Source organism: Hemicordylus capensis, chromosome 3 (genome assembly GCF_027244095.1).
Source record: "Hemicordylus capensis ecotype Gifberg chromosome 3, rHemCap1.1.pri, whole genome shotgun sequence".
Classification (NCBI taxonomy): Eukaryota; Metazoa; Chordata; class Lepidosauria; order Squamata; family Cordylidae; genus Hemicordylus; species Hemicordylus capensis.
Window position 1 is genome coordinate 10677143 of NC_069659.1, and position 22774 is coordinate 10699916.

Consider the following 22774-nt stretch of genomic DNA (forward strand, 5'->3'; position numbering starts at 1 on the left):
GGTTAATAAGTTTAATATGGTTTATTAGTTTTCCACTACATTTCTCTTCAATTTACACAGTTTTGTTTTCTTATTTGTGGATATTTTACGTGTTACCCTTTTGATTTGTGATTTATATGTTCCAGGGTGACATTTAAATTTAAATCAATTCCATAATTTAAGGATTTCCAACTTTGGGTCTCTCAGAGGTTGTCGGACTACAACTCCCATCATCCCAGCCACAATCACCAAAGGGGATGATGGGGATTGTAGTCCAGCAACTCTGTGGACTGCCCCAGGGCTTTGGAATATGTTCCCTGTTGAAATAAGAGCATCTCCTTCTCTATTTGTTTTCAGGAAGACCCTCAAGACTTTCCTGTTCTCGCAAGCTTTTAAATAAAATTTTAATAATTTTAATAATTTGTTTTATATTGTTTTATTGTGTGTTAACATGTGATTTTTAATATTAAAATTTGTACATCGCCTAGAGATTTATATATCAGGAAGTATAAAAATATGATATGTAGATAGATAGATAACATCTGAGGACACAAGACTGAGAACCACAATTCATGAATGGATGTTACTGCCACAGAATATTGTAATGGCCACTGGCTTGGGTGATTTAAAAAGGGGATTAGGCCAACTGTGTGAAACAAGGATGTTGAACTACATGGACATAATACATAATAAATCTATGGAATGTGGCAACGTCCACCAGCTTGGGTGGTGTTAAGCAGGGCTTAGACAAATTCATGGAGAACAAGCCTATCAATGGCTGCTAGTAGGGATGTGTAAGCTGGCTCAAGGTTGAGCTGGTTTGCTATCAAACCAGACCGGCTCGAGGGTTCGCCCTTGAGCCAGAGAGGGTCTGGCTTGACCTCAAGCTGAACCCTCCAGGCTGGCTTGGAGCTGGTCTGGGATTCGAATTTTTTTTTAAAAAAAAATTAAATTCACCGTGGGCCCAGGATCATTCTGCTGCTTCCGGAGGGTGCTGCCGCAGCTTTGTGTGTGTATGTGTGTGAAGCTTCCCTCTCCCTCCACTGGCCTCCTCCCAGTCTTTTCTGGGCTGGTTAGGCCCATTTTGCGGTGGCCATTTTGAAGCTCTTGTGGCCATTTTGAAGGCTACCACACATGCGTATGGGCTATTTGTGTGCGGCAGCACCCCTGGAGGTGGCAGAATGACCCTAGGCCCAGAGGTGCGTTTAAATTAAAAAGAAAAACATTTCAAACCCCAGACCGGCTTGAATTCGAGCCGAATGGGGCAGTGGTGGTGGTTCAGGAGTGCACAAAACCGAACATACCTGGTCCAGTTCGGACTTGAACTGAACTGGGCAAACCAGTTTTGTGCACACCCCTAGCAGCTAGTCTTGATGGCTACAGGCTGCCTCCAGCCTCAGAGGCAAGATGCCTCTGAATATCAGTAGCCGGGGAGCAATGGCAGGAGAGAGGACATGCCTTCATCTCTTGCCTGTGGGCTTCCCAAAGGCATCTGGTGGGCCACTGGGGAAAACAGGATGCTGGACTAGACAGCCTTTGGGCCTGATCCAGCAAGGTTCTTATGACCTCCAGTCTGATCCAACCGGACATTTCTTACATTCTTAATACAATCAAGGATTAGATTCAGTGGTCACTGTCTTCACAAATACTCACTCATAAAATGTAGTCCACCCATTTTCATTGCTCTTGGTAGCCAGGAGACCAGAATTGCCATGATAGGTCATCATGGCCACTTCATGCCCCTGGGCCGTCACACTCTTGAGGGCACTGTTGGTGCCAATGGTGAGCCAGTAGACTTGGCCATCTGGCACAACCAGCCAAAGTGGCATCCCTGTAGTATCCCTCCGGATGTTGACTAAGTTTCCATTGTTGTCTGTAATCAGGGTGATGTCGCCATCTCCTGTGTAGGTAAAGTTGAAAAGGTAGTCTCCCGTGGGAAGGCTTTGAGTGAAAAGGTGCTTGCCGCTGGTGTCGAACAAGTAGAGTTCCTGATCAATGGGTGAGGACAATTCGTATAGGTTCTGTGTGTTGAGGAATGGCTTGTTTTTCCGGATGAAGCGGATCCGGATATTCCCAAGGTCTGCCACATATAACTCCCCATCTGCGCACACCGCCAGGGATGACGGAGCATTGAGCTTGGCATCCTTTGCATAGCCATCATCCCCGGAAAAGCAATCACAATTGGCATCGTTCTTGCAATCGCAGCCGCTTGGAGCGCCAGCCACCAGCGAGATTTCTCCATTGGTGGTGACTTGCCGGATGCGGTTGATCTTCTTCTCGTCGGTCTCCGTGATGTACAGAACGCCATTGTGAGAGACCGCCAGGGCTGTGGCAGATTCCAAGGTAGCATGAATGGCCACCTTACTCAGAAGGAAGTGGTCGATCCCGGGCACCTGGCAGTGCATGGGCCTTCCTGCCACAATGCGAACTTGGTGGTTTTCAGAGATCTGTAATACAACGTTATTGTCTAGGACGTACAGGGAATTGTCCATTGGGTTGACTGCCAGGTCCGTAGGCCATTCAAGACGGACCTAATAACAAGGAAAGAAGAAGAAACTGTTGGTAGACTCTATTCCTGTCATTATGATAGCTATTTATTTAGCAACAAGGGTGTCTTTATAGAGCAAATGTGGGGTATCTGTCAGACCACATTTGCCCATATGAATCCGCCAGGGCCCTTTGCTCATCATTTTGAGCCCTGTTCATGGCTCAGCCATTGTCTGAGATTCAGGTGGTGGGGGCAAGAGACAGGGCCTTTTTGATTATGGCCCCTTGGCTCTGGAATGGCCTCCTTGAACTCCTTCGCCGTGCTCCCACCCTTAGGTTTTGGGTTTTTTTAAAAGGTCTTAAAACCTGCTTGTTCAGAGAGGCTTTTTAATGGGCAGTCTGATGAGTTTTTGATTTTAATTTGGTTTGTTTTAATTGTTTTTATTCTACATTGTGTGCTATTTCTTTTATTGTGTCCAATTTTCTATTACTTTCATTGTTTTACTGCTGTGAGTTGCCCTGAGCAGTATTGTACTGGAAGAGTGGGATATAAATATTTTTTTAAATGAATGAAAGAATGATTGATGATGACAACAACAACAACAACAACAATATGAGAGTGAATAGAATAAACAGAATAAAGAACAGATGTGTGAATAAGTCCATACAAGTATGGATCTGCAGCGCAATGGATCATTGGGGTTCATATGTTACCTGAGCCTGTGCCTGAGCATGGTGAATGTTTTAGGCACCTGTCTGGCTACATGTCCCTATCCCATTTACCAAGACTGGCTAGGTTTACCGGGTCTGGCCTCAGAGCAGGGACGGGGAGGGGGTTGAGTGTCACCCAGTGCCTCCTCCGTCCCAGGCTGCTTGATCCTTGGGTCTGCCCCTCTCCGGGGGCCCGACACTCAACACCAGCCAGCCTCTCATCTCTGGCCGGCTCATTATATGCCTCCCCACAAGCTATGCATCACCGCCCCCAATTACGGAGCCAACGGCCCTCTTTATTCCCTGTAATTTCCTACCCTTTACAGCTGCTGCCAATGTCTCTCTCCCTTCTCCCTCCTCCTGCTCAGACCCCCTCCTTTCGGGAGGCGTGCTGCTGATGTTAGACTCCCCTTCGGTCCTGTCAGGTTTGGCAGTCTTTCCTCCACTTCTCCCCAGCTGCCACCTGTCCCTGCCTCCTCGGACCCCCTCACCACTCCATCCTTGGAGGTAAGGACAGCTGACTTCGCTGGACAGCACCTTTGCCCCTCAAAAGCAGAAGAGGCTGTGACCATCTTAAAGAATTATTCTTCAAACTGAGAAATTTCCTGCTCTTTTTGGTCAAGCCCTCCACCCACCTGGTTATGTGTTAACTGCCCTCCAGGTCTGCAAACATTCCACTCCACTGGGGCAGCTTGAGTTTTGGGGGGTGTTTTTCTTTATGAAACTAACAAGTGGCATAACAAGCTCAGAAGGGGTCCATGTGTAAGAATTGCACACAGGTGCCCCCCCTTATTTTTTTGGGATTTTTCTCCAACCCCAGGTTCAGCTCTGGGGCACGGTTTGAAGATGCCCCCCCCTTTCGCTGCTCACTCTCTCACCCGCCTGCTGCCGCCGCCACTTCCCCCACCCCGCCAATCTTCACTGGCCCCCTCACCTGCAGCCTCTTCTGGCCTCAGTGGCAGCCCCATTAAGCCCACCGTTCCCATTGGGATAGGGACTGTACCAGCGCCTATGTGAGCTCCAACTTGCAGCCTGTAGTGGTACAGCCCACACCCTGAAGACTGCAAGTTGGAGCTCACGTCGGTACATAGAAAGCTGCCGTATACTGAGTCAGACAATTGGTCCATCTAGGCGAATTGTCTACTCTGACTCGCAGCAGCTCCCCAGCGCTTCAAACAGAGGACTTGCCCAACCTTACCAAAACTGAACCTAGAACTTTCTGCGTGCAAAGCAGATGCTCTACCTCTGAGATATGGCCCGCATAATTGAATGCTTCTCCACACATGAGAATTCCCTGCACACAGAAAACAAGCATGTCATGGAGAAAGCTAGTTAAAGGCCTCCTCCCTGATATTCAGGTGTAGCAGATAATCTTTTTGTATGGAGAGAAATGCAACCATGGGAGCCCACACCTGCAGTCTCAAGTGGCACAGCCCACAATTTCCCCACCTCCATGAGCACCAAGCTGCAGTCAGCAAGGCCCTGCCTGGTCCCCCCCCCCACTTTTTTCTGGCTCTGCTTAACCCTTCCTGTGGTAAAACATGACAGCCTGTGGTCCTCGCTTCAATAATGCATGCCTCTCCGCCTTCCCAACACTCTCCTGAGCCACTGTGATGATGCTTGCAGCCTCGAGTCAGCATCAAGAATGTAAGTTTATTCAGAAACGACTGGGGAATTCCACTCCCCCCGCCCTCCAACTCTTAAAACCAATTTCTTGTCAACAACGGCGACTAAATATTTTATGGCTCCTGGTCCCTCACTGCCTGAGGAGCCTGACTGAAGAGACCTTTCTCACTGCTTTATAGGATGAAAAGATGGTTCCCTAGCCGGAGTTCTTTTAAAGAGACCTGTGGGCGCTATCTGTCTTTGGCAGGCTGGTGAAGCAGAGATGGGTCCCTCGCATTTGCAAAAAGAGAGTCGGAACCTGAGCTGTGGCTAGCGTGTGTGTGTGTAGCTCTTCCAAGAACTGCTTAAAGATTATACCATCACATCTGTGTTCAGAGCGTCTGGAGTTCTGGGAAGCTGGAGGAGGAGGAGAAGAAGGGAGGGGAGGGTGGGGAAATCTGATGGACCTCAAAGTCAGAGGAGGGGGAGGGTATGACAGGGCTCTCCCTTCTCCTTCCCAGTGATAAGAACTGCAGTGATAAGAAGAATGTAAGAGGCTGCTGCATCAGACCAAAGAGGGATCCAGCCCGGCATCTCTGTTTCCAACAGGTACCCCCACGAAGCACAAGCAGAGTATGAAGGCAAGACCCTGATAAGTGAGCCAAAAAAACACTTTATTCTAAAGTGGTGATTCTCCTCTATTTAGCAACTGTCCCTATCCAATGCCAGCACAGCATCTTTGCAGCAACTGTTGCTGGTGTCTCCCTTACATAGGAACACAGGAAGCTGCCATATACTGAGTCTCACCATTGGTCTATCTAGCTCACTATTGTCTACACAGACTGGCAGCGGCTTCTCCAAGGTTGCAGGCAGGAATCTCTCTCAGCCCTATCTTGGAGATGTTGTCAGAGAGGGATCTTGAAACCTTCTGCATCCCCTGAGGGGAATATCTTACAATGCTCACACATCAAGACTCGCATTCATATGCAACCAGGTCAGACCCTGCTTAGCTTAGGGGACAAGTCCTGCTTGCTACCACAAGCCCAGCTCTCCTAAAAAGAAACCCTGTGTTCCTTTATAGACTGTGAGCTCAGGGAGTCATCTTGTTTCTTTTTCTATGTAAGCCACGTGGTAAACATTTTCTGTGTGTGCTTAAAAGTGGTACATAAATAAGAAATCATCCTCATCATCCTCAGGTTGGCCCTGTTGGAAAAGGGATGGTGGACCTTGGTCTAATCCAGCAGGGTTCTTCTTATGTTATGTTCTCTGCTCTCCCTCACTCCCCCGCTTCAGGGCAAAGCAAATGCAGGGAGGATTGGGCCATCGATTCCAAAGGACCCCTACCTAAATCAACGAACTGTAGAGGAGGGCCCACAGCTCAGTATCAGAGCACATGCTATGCATGCAGATGTCCAGCCCCTGGCCTCTGCAGGGGACACGATCTCAGGTGGCAGGTGCTGCGAATGACCCCTGGCTGAAATCGAAGAGGGGCACAGCTGCCAGTCAAAGCAGACAATTGTGTGTTTGACAGACCAATGGCCTGGCTCAGTATACGGTCACTTCATGTGCTCATTAAAGTTTGGTACGCCTTTAAAAAGTTGCCCTTAAAACTCCCAGAATGGAAGAAAAAAAAAATTCCTGGGTCTAAATCTATATCAGGCTCCTGCTTGCAGGACAGAAGCCATGAAGGCTTTTAACAATCAAAGTTTAGCTCTGGTCCACCAAGCAGGTGACCTTTCTAGGCCTGTAATTTTTTTCCTCCTCATAAATGGCGGTCAGTGGGGTGGCTGTCACAAAGAAGCAGGAGCAATCTTTTCAAATTAGGGGGAGAAAGAAGCAAAGAAGCAGGTGCCAAGTGGGAGCGTGGAAATGACATGGGTGGTTACAAAAGGAAAAACCCCATTGGCTTCCATTGTGCCTAACTAACAGCATTCAAGCGTTCCAGCCAGGAGCTCTGGCTTTGGAGAACAAAGCTCCATTCCTGAAGCCGTTCAAATAATCATTTGGGGGCATCCAATCCTGCTAGATTTAGAAGTTCTTCCTCTAGCCCGGTGCTGATTATCAGGGCAGACACTGCCCCTGAAAGCTGAATACTGGGCAGCATCGACGATGTCTTCCTTATGCTAAGAAACACAGGTGTCAAAATAGATTTTTCTTTTTTGGGGATAATGTTAGCTGTGGGGCTTTAAAAGCCCAGCGTGATGGCTTTCGCAACCATCGGCAATCTGATGCAATTTAAATTTCTCCGTTTTCCTGCTGTTGATAATTTGGGCAGAACAGACTTTGCCAGTCTCTGAGATATTAATTTGAACCGGTCCCCAAAAATGCATTCTGTCCAATTGATAAAGCCTCTCTCACAAACGAAAAGGGGCAGCGGGGAGAAAGCCAAAATACTCACACACTTGTGATGAGCAAACAGGATTTCACAGATCACAGTAAATCAGAAAATATCTGAGTTTGGGCTGTGTTTTACTGTACCTCTGCTCTCCTATATAGATACATATATCTGTCTAGGACAGGGATAGGCAGCCTTGGCTCTCCAGCTGTTGCTGAACCACAACTACCCCAGAATAAGAGGTTAAAAACTGGCGATCAACTGCAACTCTTGCCATGCCATTGGCTGAGCTCCAGTGATGTCACAGCATGCTTTTCTTTCTTTATATTAGAATGCATACACTGCTTTTTTTGCTCCCAAAGGCCCTCAAAGTGGCCCTCACGTGTGAGCATGAACACCCCCACCTCCCCCCCCCCACACACACACTTAAAATGCACTAAACACAACATAATCAGCAAGAGCAGCACAAAAAACCCCAATCCCAATACAATCACCTACAGAAGCCGCTAAAGCCAATATCTCCGGGGAAACAGCCTATCTAATACTGAAAACCCATTTGAATAGAGAAGTCTTCACCACTTTCTGGAAGGTTAAAAAGGAAGAGTTGGGTTGCCATATGGAAAAGAGGATAGGACTCCTGTACCTTTAAGAGATGAACAGAGAGGGGAATTTCAGCAGGTGCAACTTGTCACATGGGGAAGAAAAGCGGCACCTGCTGAAATTCCCGCTTCTAAGTATCTCTTAAAGGAACGGAAGACTTGTCCTCTTTTCCATATGGCAACTTGAGGGAAGAGGCTAGATAAGTCTCCTGGGGGAGGGAGTTCCACAGTCCAGGTGCTACCACAGAAAAAAACTCTGCCCTGCATACCACCACCTGCACCTCTGACCAAAGTGGGATGTGGAACAGAGCCTTCTCTATGGTGGCACCCACATTCTGCAACTCCTTCCTTTGGTAAGGAGCCTTTTTCCCAGCCTCTTTCCTTCCAACAATCTGAAAGCACTGAATGTTCACAGACATTCCAACTGTGGAGGGGCAACACTCAGTAACAGAATGTTAATGACGCAGTTCAGTTTCTATGGAGGAGAAGAAACCTCTGTTGGCTGAGGAAAAACCCCTCATATGAGACTTGGATAAGGGAAAGACAGATTGATGCGACATGGGTGCCATTTAGTGGGTTTATAATCCAGTCACACAGGAGGAAGCAAGAGTCCAGTGGACCTTCTTGCCTTGTAGGAGGTTCCAGGTTCAGTCCTTGGCATCTCCAGTCAGAGCTGGGAAGGACCCTAATCTGTAACCCTGGAGAAACACTACCAATCAGTACAGACAATTCTGAGCTAGATGGACTAACGGTCTTGACTCAGTAGAATGGACATAAAAATATAAGAACATCCCTGCTGGATCAGGCCCCAGGCCCATCTAGTCCAGCATCCTGTTTCGCACAGTGGCCCACCAGATGCCACTGGAAGCTTCATATGGGCACATCGTGATAAAGCCTCCATGGCTTCAGGTTGGATAATGGGAACTGAGGAAATACCCTAGCAATAGAGAGGAAAGCATTGTCCCAGGAGACCTCTGCACTCAACAGGACAAGCCAGCTGTGTTGGATTGAGAGGCCCCAATCTGGCCTCTCATATTACGGCAGCCAGAAGGCACCTTTACTTGGGAGTTCTGGTGAATTTTCTTTCAAACCTGATTCCAGTAAGACAGGGCAAAGGTGAGGAGGGGAATATCATGGCTACCTGAACATTGTTGTGAAGAAGGAGAAGAAGAGGATTTATTAGTAATAGACACTGGAGCAAGCAAAGCTTGGGTACTTCAGGGCAAGCTTTGTGGAAGAAGTAAGTAAGCTGTGGTGATGACTTGGAATATCCACAAACAGATGAGGCTCAGTGACAAAGAGAAGCTTGTGAAAAGCAGAACTGGAAAGAGGAAAAGATAACTGGCTTGGGGAATAGATATGGGGAGGCTGTTCCATAAGAAAGAGGATGACAGAAGACACAAAGCGAGAGGAGAAAATCAAGAGGACTCCCAGTTATGAAGTCATTAACAAGAGTCTAGTACCTGGGAGATATCCATGACCGAGTCGCAGCTCAGAGGCCTGGCAGATGTCAAGTCATTGGAGCCAAGGACAGTCGAGATGACCCCGTTCTGGTCGATGCGTCGGATCATGGTGCCATCCACAAAATAAATAAACCCAAATTTGTCCACAGTGATGCCTGAGAAGAGGAAACAAACCAAACATGGATAATTTGTTAATAATTGTATTTAATCTGACTTAAAAAAAAAATTATTACTTGTATCTGTGTCTGTCTTATTGTTGTAAGCCACCCCGAGCAGTATTGCACTGGAGGGGTGGGGTATAAATATTCTAAATAAATAAATAAATACATACATACATACATACATAAATGATTTCACAGAAGGAACCTGGGTGTATCACTGTCTAGGGATTTGAACACAACACCACACACACACACACACACACACACTTTTGGCCAAAACGTATGAGAGGAGCAGGGGAATCAGGAGGCCTGATATCATCTACGGTCCTTTTTCACACTCTGGGCCAAGACATCAAAAATAAACTCAAAGCACTATGGGCGTGCTTTGGGACCGTTCTTTAATGGACTGTACGTCTGTTTGCTGCATAGCAGCTTTATTTCTTTGCAGCAGTATCAGTAGCAGCAGCAGCAGCTGAGTTCTTTCTGTGCAAGGGGAGAAAGAAGGGCTTGCTCTCCTGCCCTCTTGGCACCTCGGCTGCTGCTGTCTGTGCCTCTCGTTCCTGGAGGTGGAAGCTCCATGCAAGGCACTTTGGGGACTCTGAGTACCTCCAGTGCTGACCCAAGACATTTTCCTGCCGAATGATGCCTGCTTCTTTCCTTTCCCTTTCTATTAAAACCACACTCCACACTTCTTTTTTCTTTCAGGATTTCTCCTACATTTTCTGTAAAATTGCCCCTTTCTTCCTTTATATTTGCTTAGGAAAGCAAATATAAAATTATGGATTTACATCTGTCTGTCTGTCTCTCAGTCAAGACATTAAGCAAGCTCACTTACATATGAGTATGTAGGCAAGCAAGCGTGACAAATGTTCCAAAACCCTGCTATCTGAAACAGCCTGTGTCACCCTGCATCATGACAGGGCTGGTCCCGAGTGACTCTGAAGTGCAGCGTGAACTCGGAGAAGAGAGGAGGGTATGTATCTGAAGAAGCAAGGACAGTCACCATGCCGAGTCCATTTGTGGACCTCGCCATTAATGTCATGAGTGAATTGCCATAACTATGCACAGATATCTCATATGCATGATCTGGGTGGATCGACCAATCATATGCAGTTCAATGCACAGGAGGGGGCACATGTGAGCCTGACACACACCCTGCATATCCCGTGATAATCCTATTCACATGTTATGTTCAACACTCGTACGACGAGTGTACAGTGTGCATAGCTACAGATCTGTACACAGGTACAATCATTCACATGTTATGCTGAACACGGGTACAGGTGGTCCTCATTACCTGGGATCCCGGCACCCACAGTTTTGCGTATCTACGGGCAGGCCATGTACACCCAACCTTATCATTTGCAGATACAAACAGGGTTAACATTCGCCTATCTGCTGTTCTTGGTGGCCAGAAATTACCTTTGAGGTCATACACAATAGGAGACTATTTGAACAGGCTCTGAGGCATTAGAATAACAAGAACTTGCATTCCCTGTTATTTTGTTTTGCCATAGGTATTCCTCCCTACAAGTTCAGTACTGAATCTTCAAAAGAAACCAGCCTTTATTCCAAAACAAGTACTATGATTTGCATCTCCTTTTGGGGGTGGGTGGGCTTTTTTTTAAATTTCTGTCTATCTCCATTAATTGAGGGTTTAAATGCCACTGTTGCTGTTAAAAGGTTTTTTGGGGGGCAAATACCGGGCATTCATTGGTCGGTAAGTGCTTTTAGTCTCAACCATAACAAGCCAGAGATCTAATTTCTCTCCCCTTTAGGTTGTGCTCAGGAGAAGAACGGCCTGAGCAGATGATAATCAGAAAGTGATGGCTTTTTAATTTACTGGGAATGTGGAAATTCATTTGGGGCTTTTATCTGGGTAAAGCGAGCCAACAGGATTGCTCTTTGGCAGAGGTGCGTGACTCTGTGCGACACTTGCCTACACAGCCCCCTTTTGTGCAGGCAGGGAGGAGAGCTGGTCTTGTGGTAGCAAGCATGAATTGTCCCTTTTGCTAAAGAAGGGTCTGCCCTGGTGTGCATTTAAACGGGAGACTACATGTGTAAGCATTTGATATTCCCCTTAGGGGATGGGGCCACTCTGGGAAGAGCATCTACATGCTTTTATTTTACATGCATTGTCGGGTGCTGACAATGAAGGAGGTTCGGTTATCGTGCATGTGGGACAGGGCCTTCTCTGTTGCTGCCCCCAGACTCTGGAATGCTCTCCTGGTGGTTATTCACCCCTCAGTCTCCATCACAGCTTTTAGAAAGCATGTGAAATCTTGGCTTTTTACCCAGGCTTTTATATGATAGTCTCTGCTGCTGCGCTTTGTACTCTGTATTGTTTTTATACTTGTGTTTTAATTTTTTAAATCAGATTTGTCTTATATTTTTAGCTTAATATTTTAACTGTTGTCATTTTTTAATAATCTTGTTTTTAAATTTTGCTGTAAACCGCCTTGGGATTGTTTTAATGGAAGGTGGTATGTAAATTTAACAATAAATAAATAAATATAAATTTATCCCATGTTCCATCAACGTGCTGTTGACAGAACATGCCTTTTCCCAAGCTCCCAAATCCTCTTGCAAGCAACTGGCTACCCCACTTACCTCTGGGGTTTGTGAGCGTGGCTTCGGTTGCTTTCCCTCCATCTCCACAGCGGGTGTCATCAAAGGGAAGGCACTGGTCTCCTGTTCCAGCCACCACCTCGGAGTTCTTCACCATGTCCTTCACCACGGTGGTTGATTTGATCTTGAAGACACGGCGGCTGTTGGTGTCGGAGAGGTAGATGGTGCCAGAAATGGGGTCTGTTGCCAGGTAATACTTGTGAGCGGGGCTGTGGCTGCAAAGAGGAAACAGAGAGAATTATCCAGGGATTTCTACAATTCAAAAAAAATCGTAGCACTACCCTTTGCAGCCGCTAACGTTTGAACATCTAAACAATGGAGGTTCAGAAAGCCTCCCATGGTAGAAGGCTGGCGTGAGAAATTGTAACAAAGGATAGGATTTCTGACTTAGAGAAAAGCCAGTCATCCAAACATCTTTTCTGAGAGATGGTTTCCTTTTCTTATGTATTTGGAAGAGGTAAAGAGGTCCTTCATCCGACCACTCAGAATTATGTCCATACTGATAGATTAACCATTGGTTAACGTGTGCCTCATATTAAAATATAAAATGCTTATGGTATTTAGGTGAATGAGACTGTCTTGGTTTGCCCTTACCCACCTGTTTTGTCCTGAAATTGCTTGTTCGTTTACCTGATGGATATGCTGGCCATTGCACTACTTGATGTTCTCATGACAGACTGTTGTGAGGCACCTTTTTAACGTGGTGATTCTTTTTATTGAGCAGGGGGAGAGTAACTGGCCCTATCCACCCCCAGCACAGGACCTCCAGTGACTGTTGCTGCTGGTGCCTATCCTATGTTTCTATCTAACTTGTGAGCCTTTTGGGGACAGGGAGCCATCTTGCTTTCCCCCCTTCTTTCTTTCTTATTTATTTTCTCTGTAAAACTGTTTTGGAAACTTTTGTTGAAAAGCGGTATATAAATATTTTGTTGTTATATTTTATATGTGCGGAGTATTGGTTTATTGCTTACCCATTATTTTTCTTTTTTACTGCTGTCTACGTAAAAATATTTAAAACTCACACTTAATTTCCCCCCAAATCTACAATTTGTACCCTGCAATTGGGGATCACATGAGCATGTTGATGTAATGGTATTCTTTAGCCAATCAAATTTGGCTCAGTGGAAATGTCACCGAGAACAATCCAAACCCATTCCTGACCGTTACTCCAAATGGAGGAAGAGGCCCTTTGTTCTCAGGGCAGGAGTTCCCAATCTTGGGTCCCAGAGGTTGTTTGGAACACAACTCCCATCAACCTTTGGCCACTGAGGATGGAGCTGATTGGGAGTTGTATTTCAACAACCTCTGAGGACCCAAGACTGGGAATCCCGGCCCTAGAGATGTTTTTCTTCCTCATGACACGTGTCCAACATGTGAAGATGCCCTTTTGAGACCCTCCAAAAAATATCTGAGAGGGAGGCACTTTCTGAAGACTGCAAAAGAATTTGTGAAAATTAATTCTGTGTTTTGGCTTAATTTCTGGTCCATCCCTCTGAATAATATCACTGGATTGAGAGAAGGGGAAATCAATCCTGCACTTCGAGGGGCACAAAGTGATGGGTGTGTGCCCATCGCAGTGGCTTCATTCTTCAAGGATCACAGTAGAACCTTTCATGGAACACAGTTTTGGGAATACAGTTGTCCCACATCACTCATTCGGCTCTCTCTCTCATTTGTCAAATGTGGGAATTGTATATATCCTTGCATTTTTCTAGCTGCTTTCTGTTAAACATCTTGCATTTCCCAGGTCTTAAGACATTTTTTAAACCCTGTAGACCGATTTCCTCATTCAAATTAACTTAACTCTCCTTTTTGGAGGGGCCATGGAGGGAAGGGATGAAGACAACGAAGAAAAAAACATGGCCTTTCTGATTTATCCCAGAATATCCCCTGTGATTTACCCTATTAAAGTCTGAACAGATTCCATCTGCACAAGATGACACTGATTCTTGCTAAATAAAATACTCTGACCTTCAACGACTCAGCCTGGCAGTTTGGGCTCCATCTGTATTCCTTCCCAATGACAGCAAACTGGCAGGGTATTATTTCATTTACCTGCACGTCATTCAACCTGAGCAAGTGGCATCCACTCTGGTATGGGGAGAGGTGCCCTGTGGGAATCCGCCATCCATTTTGATCAGGCCCCCAACGTTCACCGCTGTCTGCAACAAGGCTAGGCTGAATGTCAGTCAGTTGTTGAGCTGTTCATAATCACCAGAGGTGGGCAGGCGAGACATTAATAACCCCACAATGACATCCCCTAGTACGGCACCTTGTTTGCCTCAGGACTTTCAAAGCACTTTCCCCTCAGTCTGCCTTCAAATTAGATAAGGCCAGGGCAGTGATTTATGCAAGTGTAACTGGACAATGCAATCTCTACCCACATCTAGCAGGAAGGGATCACAGATGTTTGTGAGTCCCTTGCTGGCTGAGGAAAGGGTCGAGTATTTCCCCCAGGGTGTATTCCCCTCCAATGGCGAGGGCCAACCGGTGCCCCATGGGTCAGGGTCGGCACTGAGGCAGTTTTATTTGATCTCTGAGTGCCCTATCAAGTTTTAATAAAGGTATGGTTAGGGGGGAAATTTTTACTTATAGGGAAAAGCAAAAAAGTACATATTTGTATGTAAATCTCTGCTGATTGTATATAGGCAAGGAAGCTCTTACTGCTAGATCGTGTCTGGCTACTTGTGAGGAGGTTAGTTTGTTCACCATAATATACACTTCTTGCCCTACAGACCATGGTCCAGAATGGTAGATTAGGATCAACTGGTAGATCTCTGGGTGATTTGCAGTAAATATCTGCAAATCGGGTTACTGATTCTAAATAGTTTAACAGCCAGAAAAACTTCAAGGAAAACAAACATTTTCTACTACGATTGTCCTTGAGATAATTGCTCAGAGTCGGCCTTATCCTGAGGCAAACGATATCATTGGCTTGTGTGGCAAATTATTGGGGTCAAATTCAATTGAGTGTTGAATATTGGGGCATCCTGCCACCCCGCCCAGTTTCTGCTAGACCGTGCTGCTGCTGCAGCGTTGGAAGGAACGGAGAGGAGATGCTATAGCCCAGCATTCTCTTCTTCCACTATCTCCACCTTCTCCTTTTTACATTCACCATAGGAGAAGGATGAGTGCAGGCTATTCACCGGCCTTTTCAATGAGCACAACTCATTGCTGCGTGCCAAAAAAGGGGGCAGTAGTGGTGGGTAAGAAGTGAGGTGGCATTTGGCACCCTCTTTCAGCCACAAGAATATCTCGGGCCACACCTTGAATCGAGTAATTCCAACGGTAATGGAATCAGACACATCACCTCTTTTTGAATGACCGTAGCCATAACCAAATGTTCAGCTTGATATTATATGTACCCACTGGCAAGAGAACATTTCCTACTCTAAGGCCATAGTTTTATAAAACCCTTAAATATTATAGATAGTACCTGAAGCATGCAAAAGCTGTAGATAACAGAATGTCCAAAAATTCTGATTCAGTTACAAACATATTGTGCATGTTTTAGACACAATCTATAACATTTAAGGGTTTTTAAAAAATATGGCCTTATAGTAAGAGATGCTGTCTTGCCAGTTGGTACATATAATACTAACCTGAAAATCTGCTTATGGCTGCAGTCATTGAGAAAGTGGTAGCATGCCTGATTCCGTTACCCTTGGAATCGTCCAATCCTTTTCTCTCAGCCTCACCTGTCAAATAGCTCTTTCCTCACACTGCTGCTGTCACAACTCCCCCTGCAAGTGGAATTCAAAATAACACTTATCCCTACTTGTCTACTTATTTGCAGGATTGGCCAAAGTGCTGTTTCTTTTTCCTTTTGTTTTTAAACTAGTAGTTGTCGTGTGCTCTACCACTGCTACTATGACAGTCGGAACATTAAGATAAGTGTTTTGAAAAGCTAAAATTAAAAAGATAAGACTCTAAAGCCGAGCGAAGGGACTGGGTGGTTGTGTTGTTCATTCCAGTGATCCTAACAGGCGCTATCCAACAGATGATAGTGACTCTCACACAGCTGCTTTTGAGAGGTGCGATAGTGTAGTGGTTGTGTGTGTGAATCCAATTCCAATCTCACCTGGGCTGTGAGCTCACCTTCTTGATAGAGTTCTAAAGATCACCAGTTCAGTATGAAGCATACTGAATACCCCCAAAGCACTGATAGTTATAAAGCTAGGTTTCTAGTTTCATGACTATCAAAATGCTTAGGAATAGGTATGTGGTGTGTGCAGAGGAAGAGCACTCTGAGACCCTTGTCTGTAAAAACAGAGAGCATGGTGTAGTGGTTAGAGCGCTGGACTAAGACCGGGGAGACCCGAGTTCAAATCCCCATTCAGCCATGATACTTGCTGGGTGACTCTGGGCCAGTCACTTCTCTCTCAGCCTAACCTACTTCACAGAGTTGTTGTGAGGAGAAAACTTAAGTACGTAGTACACCGCTCTGGGTTCCTTGGAGGAAGAGCGGGATATAAAATGTAAATAAATAAAATAAAATAAAATAAAAACCAGGTTGGCATGTTTCAGGGGTGGTTGGAAGGCTTTGCCGTCACTGTGACGTTATTCACCACATGAAATGCATTACGTTTCCCTGTTCATTTTTATGGGAGGATAAAGGAAGACAGTCAGGGATGGAGACTAACCCTGTTCTCTGCCCCTGCTGTCCTCAACCACTGAGAATCAAGTCTGCCCCCCTATTTACATAGTTCTATCCTGGTTTCTGTTTCTTATCTCGGTCACACTACTGTGTGACAGAATGTTGGGAAAATGTGATGGAATGCTGGTGGGCACCATTATGGATACATGGCATTTTATGTATTTCCACAGAGGACACAAAACACAAATGGGCACCTGAGTGGTAGAAAGAGCAACCCAACTCTATGGTTCTGTGAAGCACATGTGCATGTAGGCCAGGCTCATGTCCTGCCCGTGTCTGAGGCAGCTTGGTGAGCTGCTACCTGCAACCCTGTGGCATGTGGACTAGGCAACCATTTCCCTCCCCATCCACCAGTTAGGACTCCTTTCCCAGCCCACAGCCCCATGCAAGCAGAACACACCATAAAATAATTCCCCCCCTTCCACCCTGCAAATATCTCCTCCTCCCCCGATCCACAACCCTACCCAGACCCTTCTCCTCCTCCTCCTCCCTCCAACTCACAGCCCCATCACATGGCATGAAGTGTGCTGCGGCAAACTTCTCTCTCCTCCCTACAGCCAAGAACTTCCTTCTCTTCCTCCTGCTGCCACACAGCCTCGCGTTTGTGGCATGGAGAGTGCACCACGGGAGAATTTTCCTCCTCCCTTCTCCTCTTCCTCCTCCCTCCACAGCCCCATCTTCCAGCATTTTCCACTGCCCTTCACTTACCTGGTGTGGACAGGGGCACCCGGTGCCGCTCCTCTGACATCAGCTGCGTGTTTGATCTCCTGCTCTCCCTGCCTTTTGGGAAGGCTTGGGGGGCGGGAACTGAGCAACAGGAAGTCTGGGCTCCATTCCCCGTCCCCAGCTTTCAAAAGGCAGGGAGAGCACAGAGATTAGTAGTGGCAATACAGGCAGGGTGGAGTGAGGCCCAAGGAGGCGGCCAGTGTGGCAACAGCAGGTTGTAATCTCCATCACCACCACCTTGTCCAATCTGTTGCCTGACTCCACTGGGCCTCATTGTGGGGCCAGCCCTGTGCAACCCAGTTCAGACAAACTGCTAAACCACCATTTAGCACAACATGGGCTCTCATGCTCCCCTTCCCCTTTCCTCCTCTCTTCAGGAGGGGGACGAAATTCTTTTGCTTTCACTTTTAAACAAACTGCAGTTCTGCATTATGTATGAACTCACAGCACTGCAGCTAGTTACTTACCAAGAATTAGAACAAGCGTAGAATATCGAACCATGGTTCAGTTTAGGCTTGATCGGCTGTATTAGTTTCAGCTCTCGTTAGTTAGCATATCCCTCAAGTTTTTACATAACGGGGAATTGTTTTTAAAGTGGAAACTTTCACTCTGTTTCTGCTTGTGCATGAAAGAGGGCGGAGGAGTGGGCAAGCCTACAGCTCCTCCATGGAGCATTAAACCGGGGTAGACAACCCTGGCTCTATAGCTGTTGTTGAACTACAGCTCCCATCATCCCCCACCACAACAAATTGTGGCAGGGAATGATGGTAATGGTAGTTCAACAACAGCCGGAGAGCCAGGATTGCCTACTCCTGCACCAAACCATGGGTTAGCGTTATGTCTGAACTGGGCCAATGTTGTTTGTGTGCTGGAGAAATGCCATATTGATGCCAAAAACAAGTCTGGAAAGGCCTTTGAAGTACAGAAAGCTCCCCATGTGAACATGGCTTTTAATTAAAGCCCCTTCATTTGATATGTTGATTATATTAATCAATGGAAAGCATGTGGACAAACAGAAAGCAACATAGCACCCAGCGATTCTTTATAAATCATAAAATAACAACATGGAATCATCTACAAATGGCTCACTGTTTTAAAAAAGGCGAGAAAAAGAGAATGCAACGGAGACAGGGAGAGCAAGTGACAATTCTTGGCAGGTTGGCTTACCTATGTCTGAAATCTTTATTTCTGACAGAAGAGCAGGAAAGCAGAGACAAGACAAGGAAGAAGGAGGAGAGAAAGGGTTAGCGGCTGAGCTCCGAGCATTATTAGCAGGCTGAAAAAAACTTGACAGTAACAATCGCACGGCACAAGGCAATAATAAATAAGGATTTAGCGAGCCTGACACTGATACATTTCATAATGGAGATTACTTGTCAGGGAGCTGCTGTGCACGCTGTTGCCTGTCACGGAGAAAGTCGTCTCCTGGCTGCTTTTCGAAGTGTCTGCATGAGGATGGTGGAGGCAAGCCAGCTCTCCTGGGGAACACCTTTCCCCAACCATTATTTCCATCTCAAAACATGATTTCTCAGGACAAGTTTTCCTGCACACAGGGAACCACACGATCTTTGTCCACTCCCCCACAAGCTGCAGTTTTGCATGCTGTGGTGGGCTTGTTAGTGTGGACTGAGCAGCAGGGTGCAGAATCGGATCGCTGCAAGGAGCTATGGTGACAGGAGGACTGAACAGCCACTTCCTCTTGCCAGAGATGATTCCTTGCTCCTATCAGCCACACGATCTCTGTCCAAACAGGAGAACAGGCCTCCAGCCCAGCTCAGGGCTCTGATTTAGAGGGCCAGAGATATACAAACAGGGAGGTCTGGAACAGGATCGTTAGGTGGTAACCTGGAGACTGGTACTACACCTTTAAATCACCCCAATCAAGTGGGAGACACAGCAACCAAGGCTTCCTCTGCTTGTGTTTCCCATAGTCTTATTGAACACCCTGCTCTTATGTGCCTGCTGCTGTGAGCAGAGTTCCAGGTGCCTAGCATGGGGAGAGGTGGAGGAAGTGGGCAAAAGAGCCATGGAAATGGAAAGCATGGGCAGGAGATGCAGTGACTGCTGAGCTGCCCATTACAGTGGGGATTTTAACCCCCGGTTGACACCCCATTTGAGAAGTTAAAAAAAAAATCATAAGCCTATGTGTTCAGTATTCTGTAATGCCATAGGAACTAGGGATGTGCACAAACCCTTCTAAGAGCCTCCAAATTGATTCGAGCAACTGGCTGTTTGTCCGGTTCGAAGGCGGGGTGGGCGTCGCACTTTAAGGGCAGGGGAGGGTGCACTTACCGCCCCCTCCACTTTATCTCCACCGGCGCTCCATTTTTCAAGGCTCCTTCGGGGTGGCAGCATATCTCCCTACTGCCCCATCCCCTCTTTGCCCGGAAGTACCCAGAAGTGTCCGCCTGGTACTTCCGGGCAAGGAGGGGATGGGGCGGCAGGGAGGTATGCTACTGCCCTGAAGAAGCCTTGAAAAACAGAGCTCCGGTTAGGGAAAAGTGGAGGGAAGGGTAAGTGCACCCTCCCCCGCCCTTAAAGTGCAACCCACCCCGCCGCCTTCGGACCACCCCGCCCGGTTCCATGCACATCCCTAATAGGAACATAGGAAGCTGCCTTATACCAAGCCCATCTAGCTCACTATTGTCTACACTTAACTGACTGGCAGCAGCTCTCCAGGATTTCGAGCAAGAGTCTCTCCCAGCCCTACCTGGAGACACCAGGAAGCGAACCTGGGACCTTCTGCATGCAAGCAGATGGTCTACCACTGAGCTTATGGCCCCACCCCCTAAGGGGGAGATCTTACAGCAGGCAGTGCTGCTCCCATGTAGTCCACCCCTGTGGTGCTCATCTTGCGAGCCTGTAGCAATTGGGGCAGTCAGTCCACCCACCCACCCGCCAGGGCAGACCTTGCTTAGCAAAGGGGAGAATTCATGCTTGCTACTACCAGGCCTGTAACCAGCCTCTAAATTTGGGGGGAGGGATTGCAGAAGTCAGGTGAGGCAGGTTATAAAATGTTCAGTGAAAACAGTCAGCGAGGCTGGGGGTGGGGGGGAGAGAATGCTTTGGTGTGGCAGGGACACACCATGCCACCAGCTGGCTATGGGCCTGGCTATTACTTGATCAATCTTAATGAGGTTAAGTGCCCTGTGGCATTTCATCCACACACCCCTCGGTAATATGGTCTAAAAGTACCCTTTTTACTAATGCGGATATTGGGGTTGGTTCCAGGTTAACTGGAAGAACTATGCACTTCTGGCACTAGGGGTCAAAAAGACCCCCACCAAATTCTGTCATACTATTATAGGCATGCTTTATGCCCGCAGATGCTTAGCCCAGAACCTGTTCCTTCCATGTCTTGAGGGAAAAGAACATAGAGGCGGAACACACAAGGTCCTTCCTAGACTCCTCATAGAATAAGAGCTCACTCTTCTGAAGCATGTCTCAAGTATAACTGATTCACCTTTTTGACCACGGGTTAAAGGTATAATGCCATTTTCCGGCTTCCTGCCTGGCAAGTGGTTGGGGTATCCATTCCAATTGCTGGCAAGATTAGCTCCAAGAGGACTGAATATCATTTTGCAGAGACAGATATGTTAGCCTGAAAGAGCCTCAAAAGAAGGGCCCCATAGCTCAGTGGCAAAGTGCAAGCCTTTCCATGAACATAGGAACATAGGAAGCTGTCATATACAGAGTCAGACCCTTGGTCTATCTAGCTCAGTATTGTCTACACAGCCTGGCAGCGGCTTCTCCAAGGTTGCAGGCAGGAATCTCTCCCAGCCCTATCTTGGAGATGCTGCCAAGAAGGGAACTGGGAACCTTCTCCTCTTCCCAGGGCAGCTCCATCCCCTGAGGGGAATCTCTTCCAGTGCTCACACTTCTAGTCTCCCATTATTATGCAACCAGGGCAGACCCTGCTTAGCTAAGGGAACAAGTCATGCTTGCTACCACAAGACCAGCTCTCCACAAGACAGCGCCAGGTTAGACCCTTAACTTCTCCAGTTAACACGGATCTCAGCCAGTACAGAGAGGAAGAGATCTCTGTGGGTGGGTGTAACTAGATGATGTATGATTATATATCCCATGTGTGTGCGTGTGCACACACACACACACATACATTTTAACAAACTGGTTTGCAGCCGTGCCTGGGGGGTGGGGGCAGGCGGAGACACAATTCTGATCAGGACTGCAGGTTGGAGTCTTACTCTACTCCCCTTGTATCATTTTCTTAATTGAACGTCTCACAAAGCTGCTATTTGCCCTCTTGGGCAAGAAGCAGCTTTGGTGTCTCCCTTTTAAACTTGGACAACAGTGCAGGGAAAAAGAACATAACCACAAGAACAGCCCTGCTGGATCAGGCCCAAGGCCGCCCATCTAGTCCAGCATCCTGTTTCGCACAGTGGCCCACCAGATGCCTCTGGGGAGCCCACAGGCAGGGCAGAGGGCCCCCTCTCTTGCTGTTGCTCCCCTGCAACTGGGATTCAGAGACATCTTGCCTGCGAGGCTGGAAGTGGCCTATAGCCACCTTACTAGTCGCCACGGAGGGTTAGCCTCTCCTCCTCTAACCCCAAAGGGTTAGCTTCTTCTCCACCACCAGCACAATGGGATTTGTAAAAACACAATCCATGGCCTGCTGGTAATTAGGAGCATAGGAAGCTGCCTTATACTGAGTCAGACCATTGGTCTGTCGAGCTCAGTATCACCTACACTGACTGGCAGTGGCTCTCCAAGGTTTCAGGCTAGAGTCTTTCCCAGCCCTGCTGGGTGATGCCGGAGATTGAACCAGGGATCCTCTGCATGGAAATCTATGGCCCCATCCCCTGAATTGCTATTTTTTAAAAACAGTGGGAGATCTGTGATCAGATCGCCCAATGTCGTATCTCGTCTAGTTGAACCCGAGTCCTTCGGGAATCGCAGGTAGGCAATCCAAGGCAAGATGACCTAGTGTTCCAGCATAGCATAGTGGTTAGAGTGTTGGACTAGGACCGGGAAGGCCCGAGTTCGAATCCCCATTCACTAATGAAACTTACTGGGTGACTCTGGGCTGGTCATGTATCCCAGAATGCTGTATGTATCCCAGAATGCTGAGTACCCAGAATGTTGGGGGGCAATATGCTAAATCATTGTAAACCGCTTAGAGAGCTTCCAGCTATAGAGCGGTATATAAATGTAAGTGCTATTGCTATTGCTATGTATCTCTCAGCCTAACCTACCTCACAAGGATGTTGTGAGAATAAACATAAGCATGTACACCGCTCTGAGTCCCTTGGAGGAAAAGCGGGATATAAATGTAATAAATAAATAGAAATAAATAAATTATAAGCCATGCCTTCTACTAAGGCAGCTATATACATCCATACAGCTCAAACAAGTTGTGCTCCAGTGATTCAGAAAATCTGCTTGCTTTGCACAAAATGAACCCC

The 22774-nt window shown here is 47.0% G+C and overlaps 1 protein-coding gene across 10 annotated transcripts in view; it reads right to left on the minus strand.

The window, feature by feature from the left end:
* The window catches only part of TENM4 (teneurin transmembrane protein 4), a 1105140-nt gene that overhangs the window by 27717 nt on the left and 1054649 nt on the right, over positions 1–22774 (minus strand). For all 10 annotated transcript variants that reach the window (XM_053305915.1, XM_053305917.1, XM_053305913.1 and 7 more), the window contains 4 exons: positions 18519–18539; positions 11951–12183; positions 9180–9334; positions 1633–2510 (listed from right to left, as the gene is read on the minus strand). In XM_053305915.1, the coding sequence (XP_053161890.1) occupies positions 1633–2510; positions 9180–9334; positions 11951–12183; positions 18519–18539 (1287 nt within the window). The remainder of the gene's footprint in view (positions 1–1632; positions 2511–9179; positions 9335–11950; positions 12184–18518; positions 18540–22774) is intronic.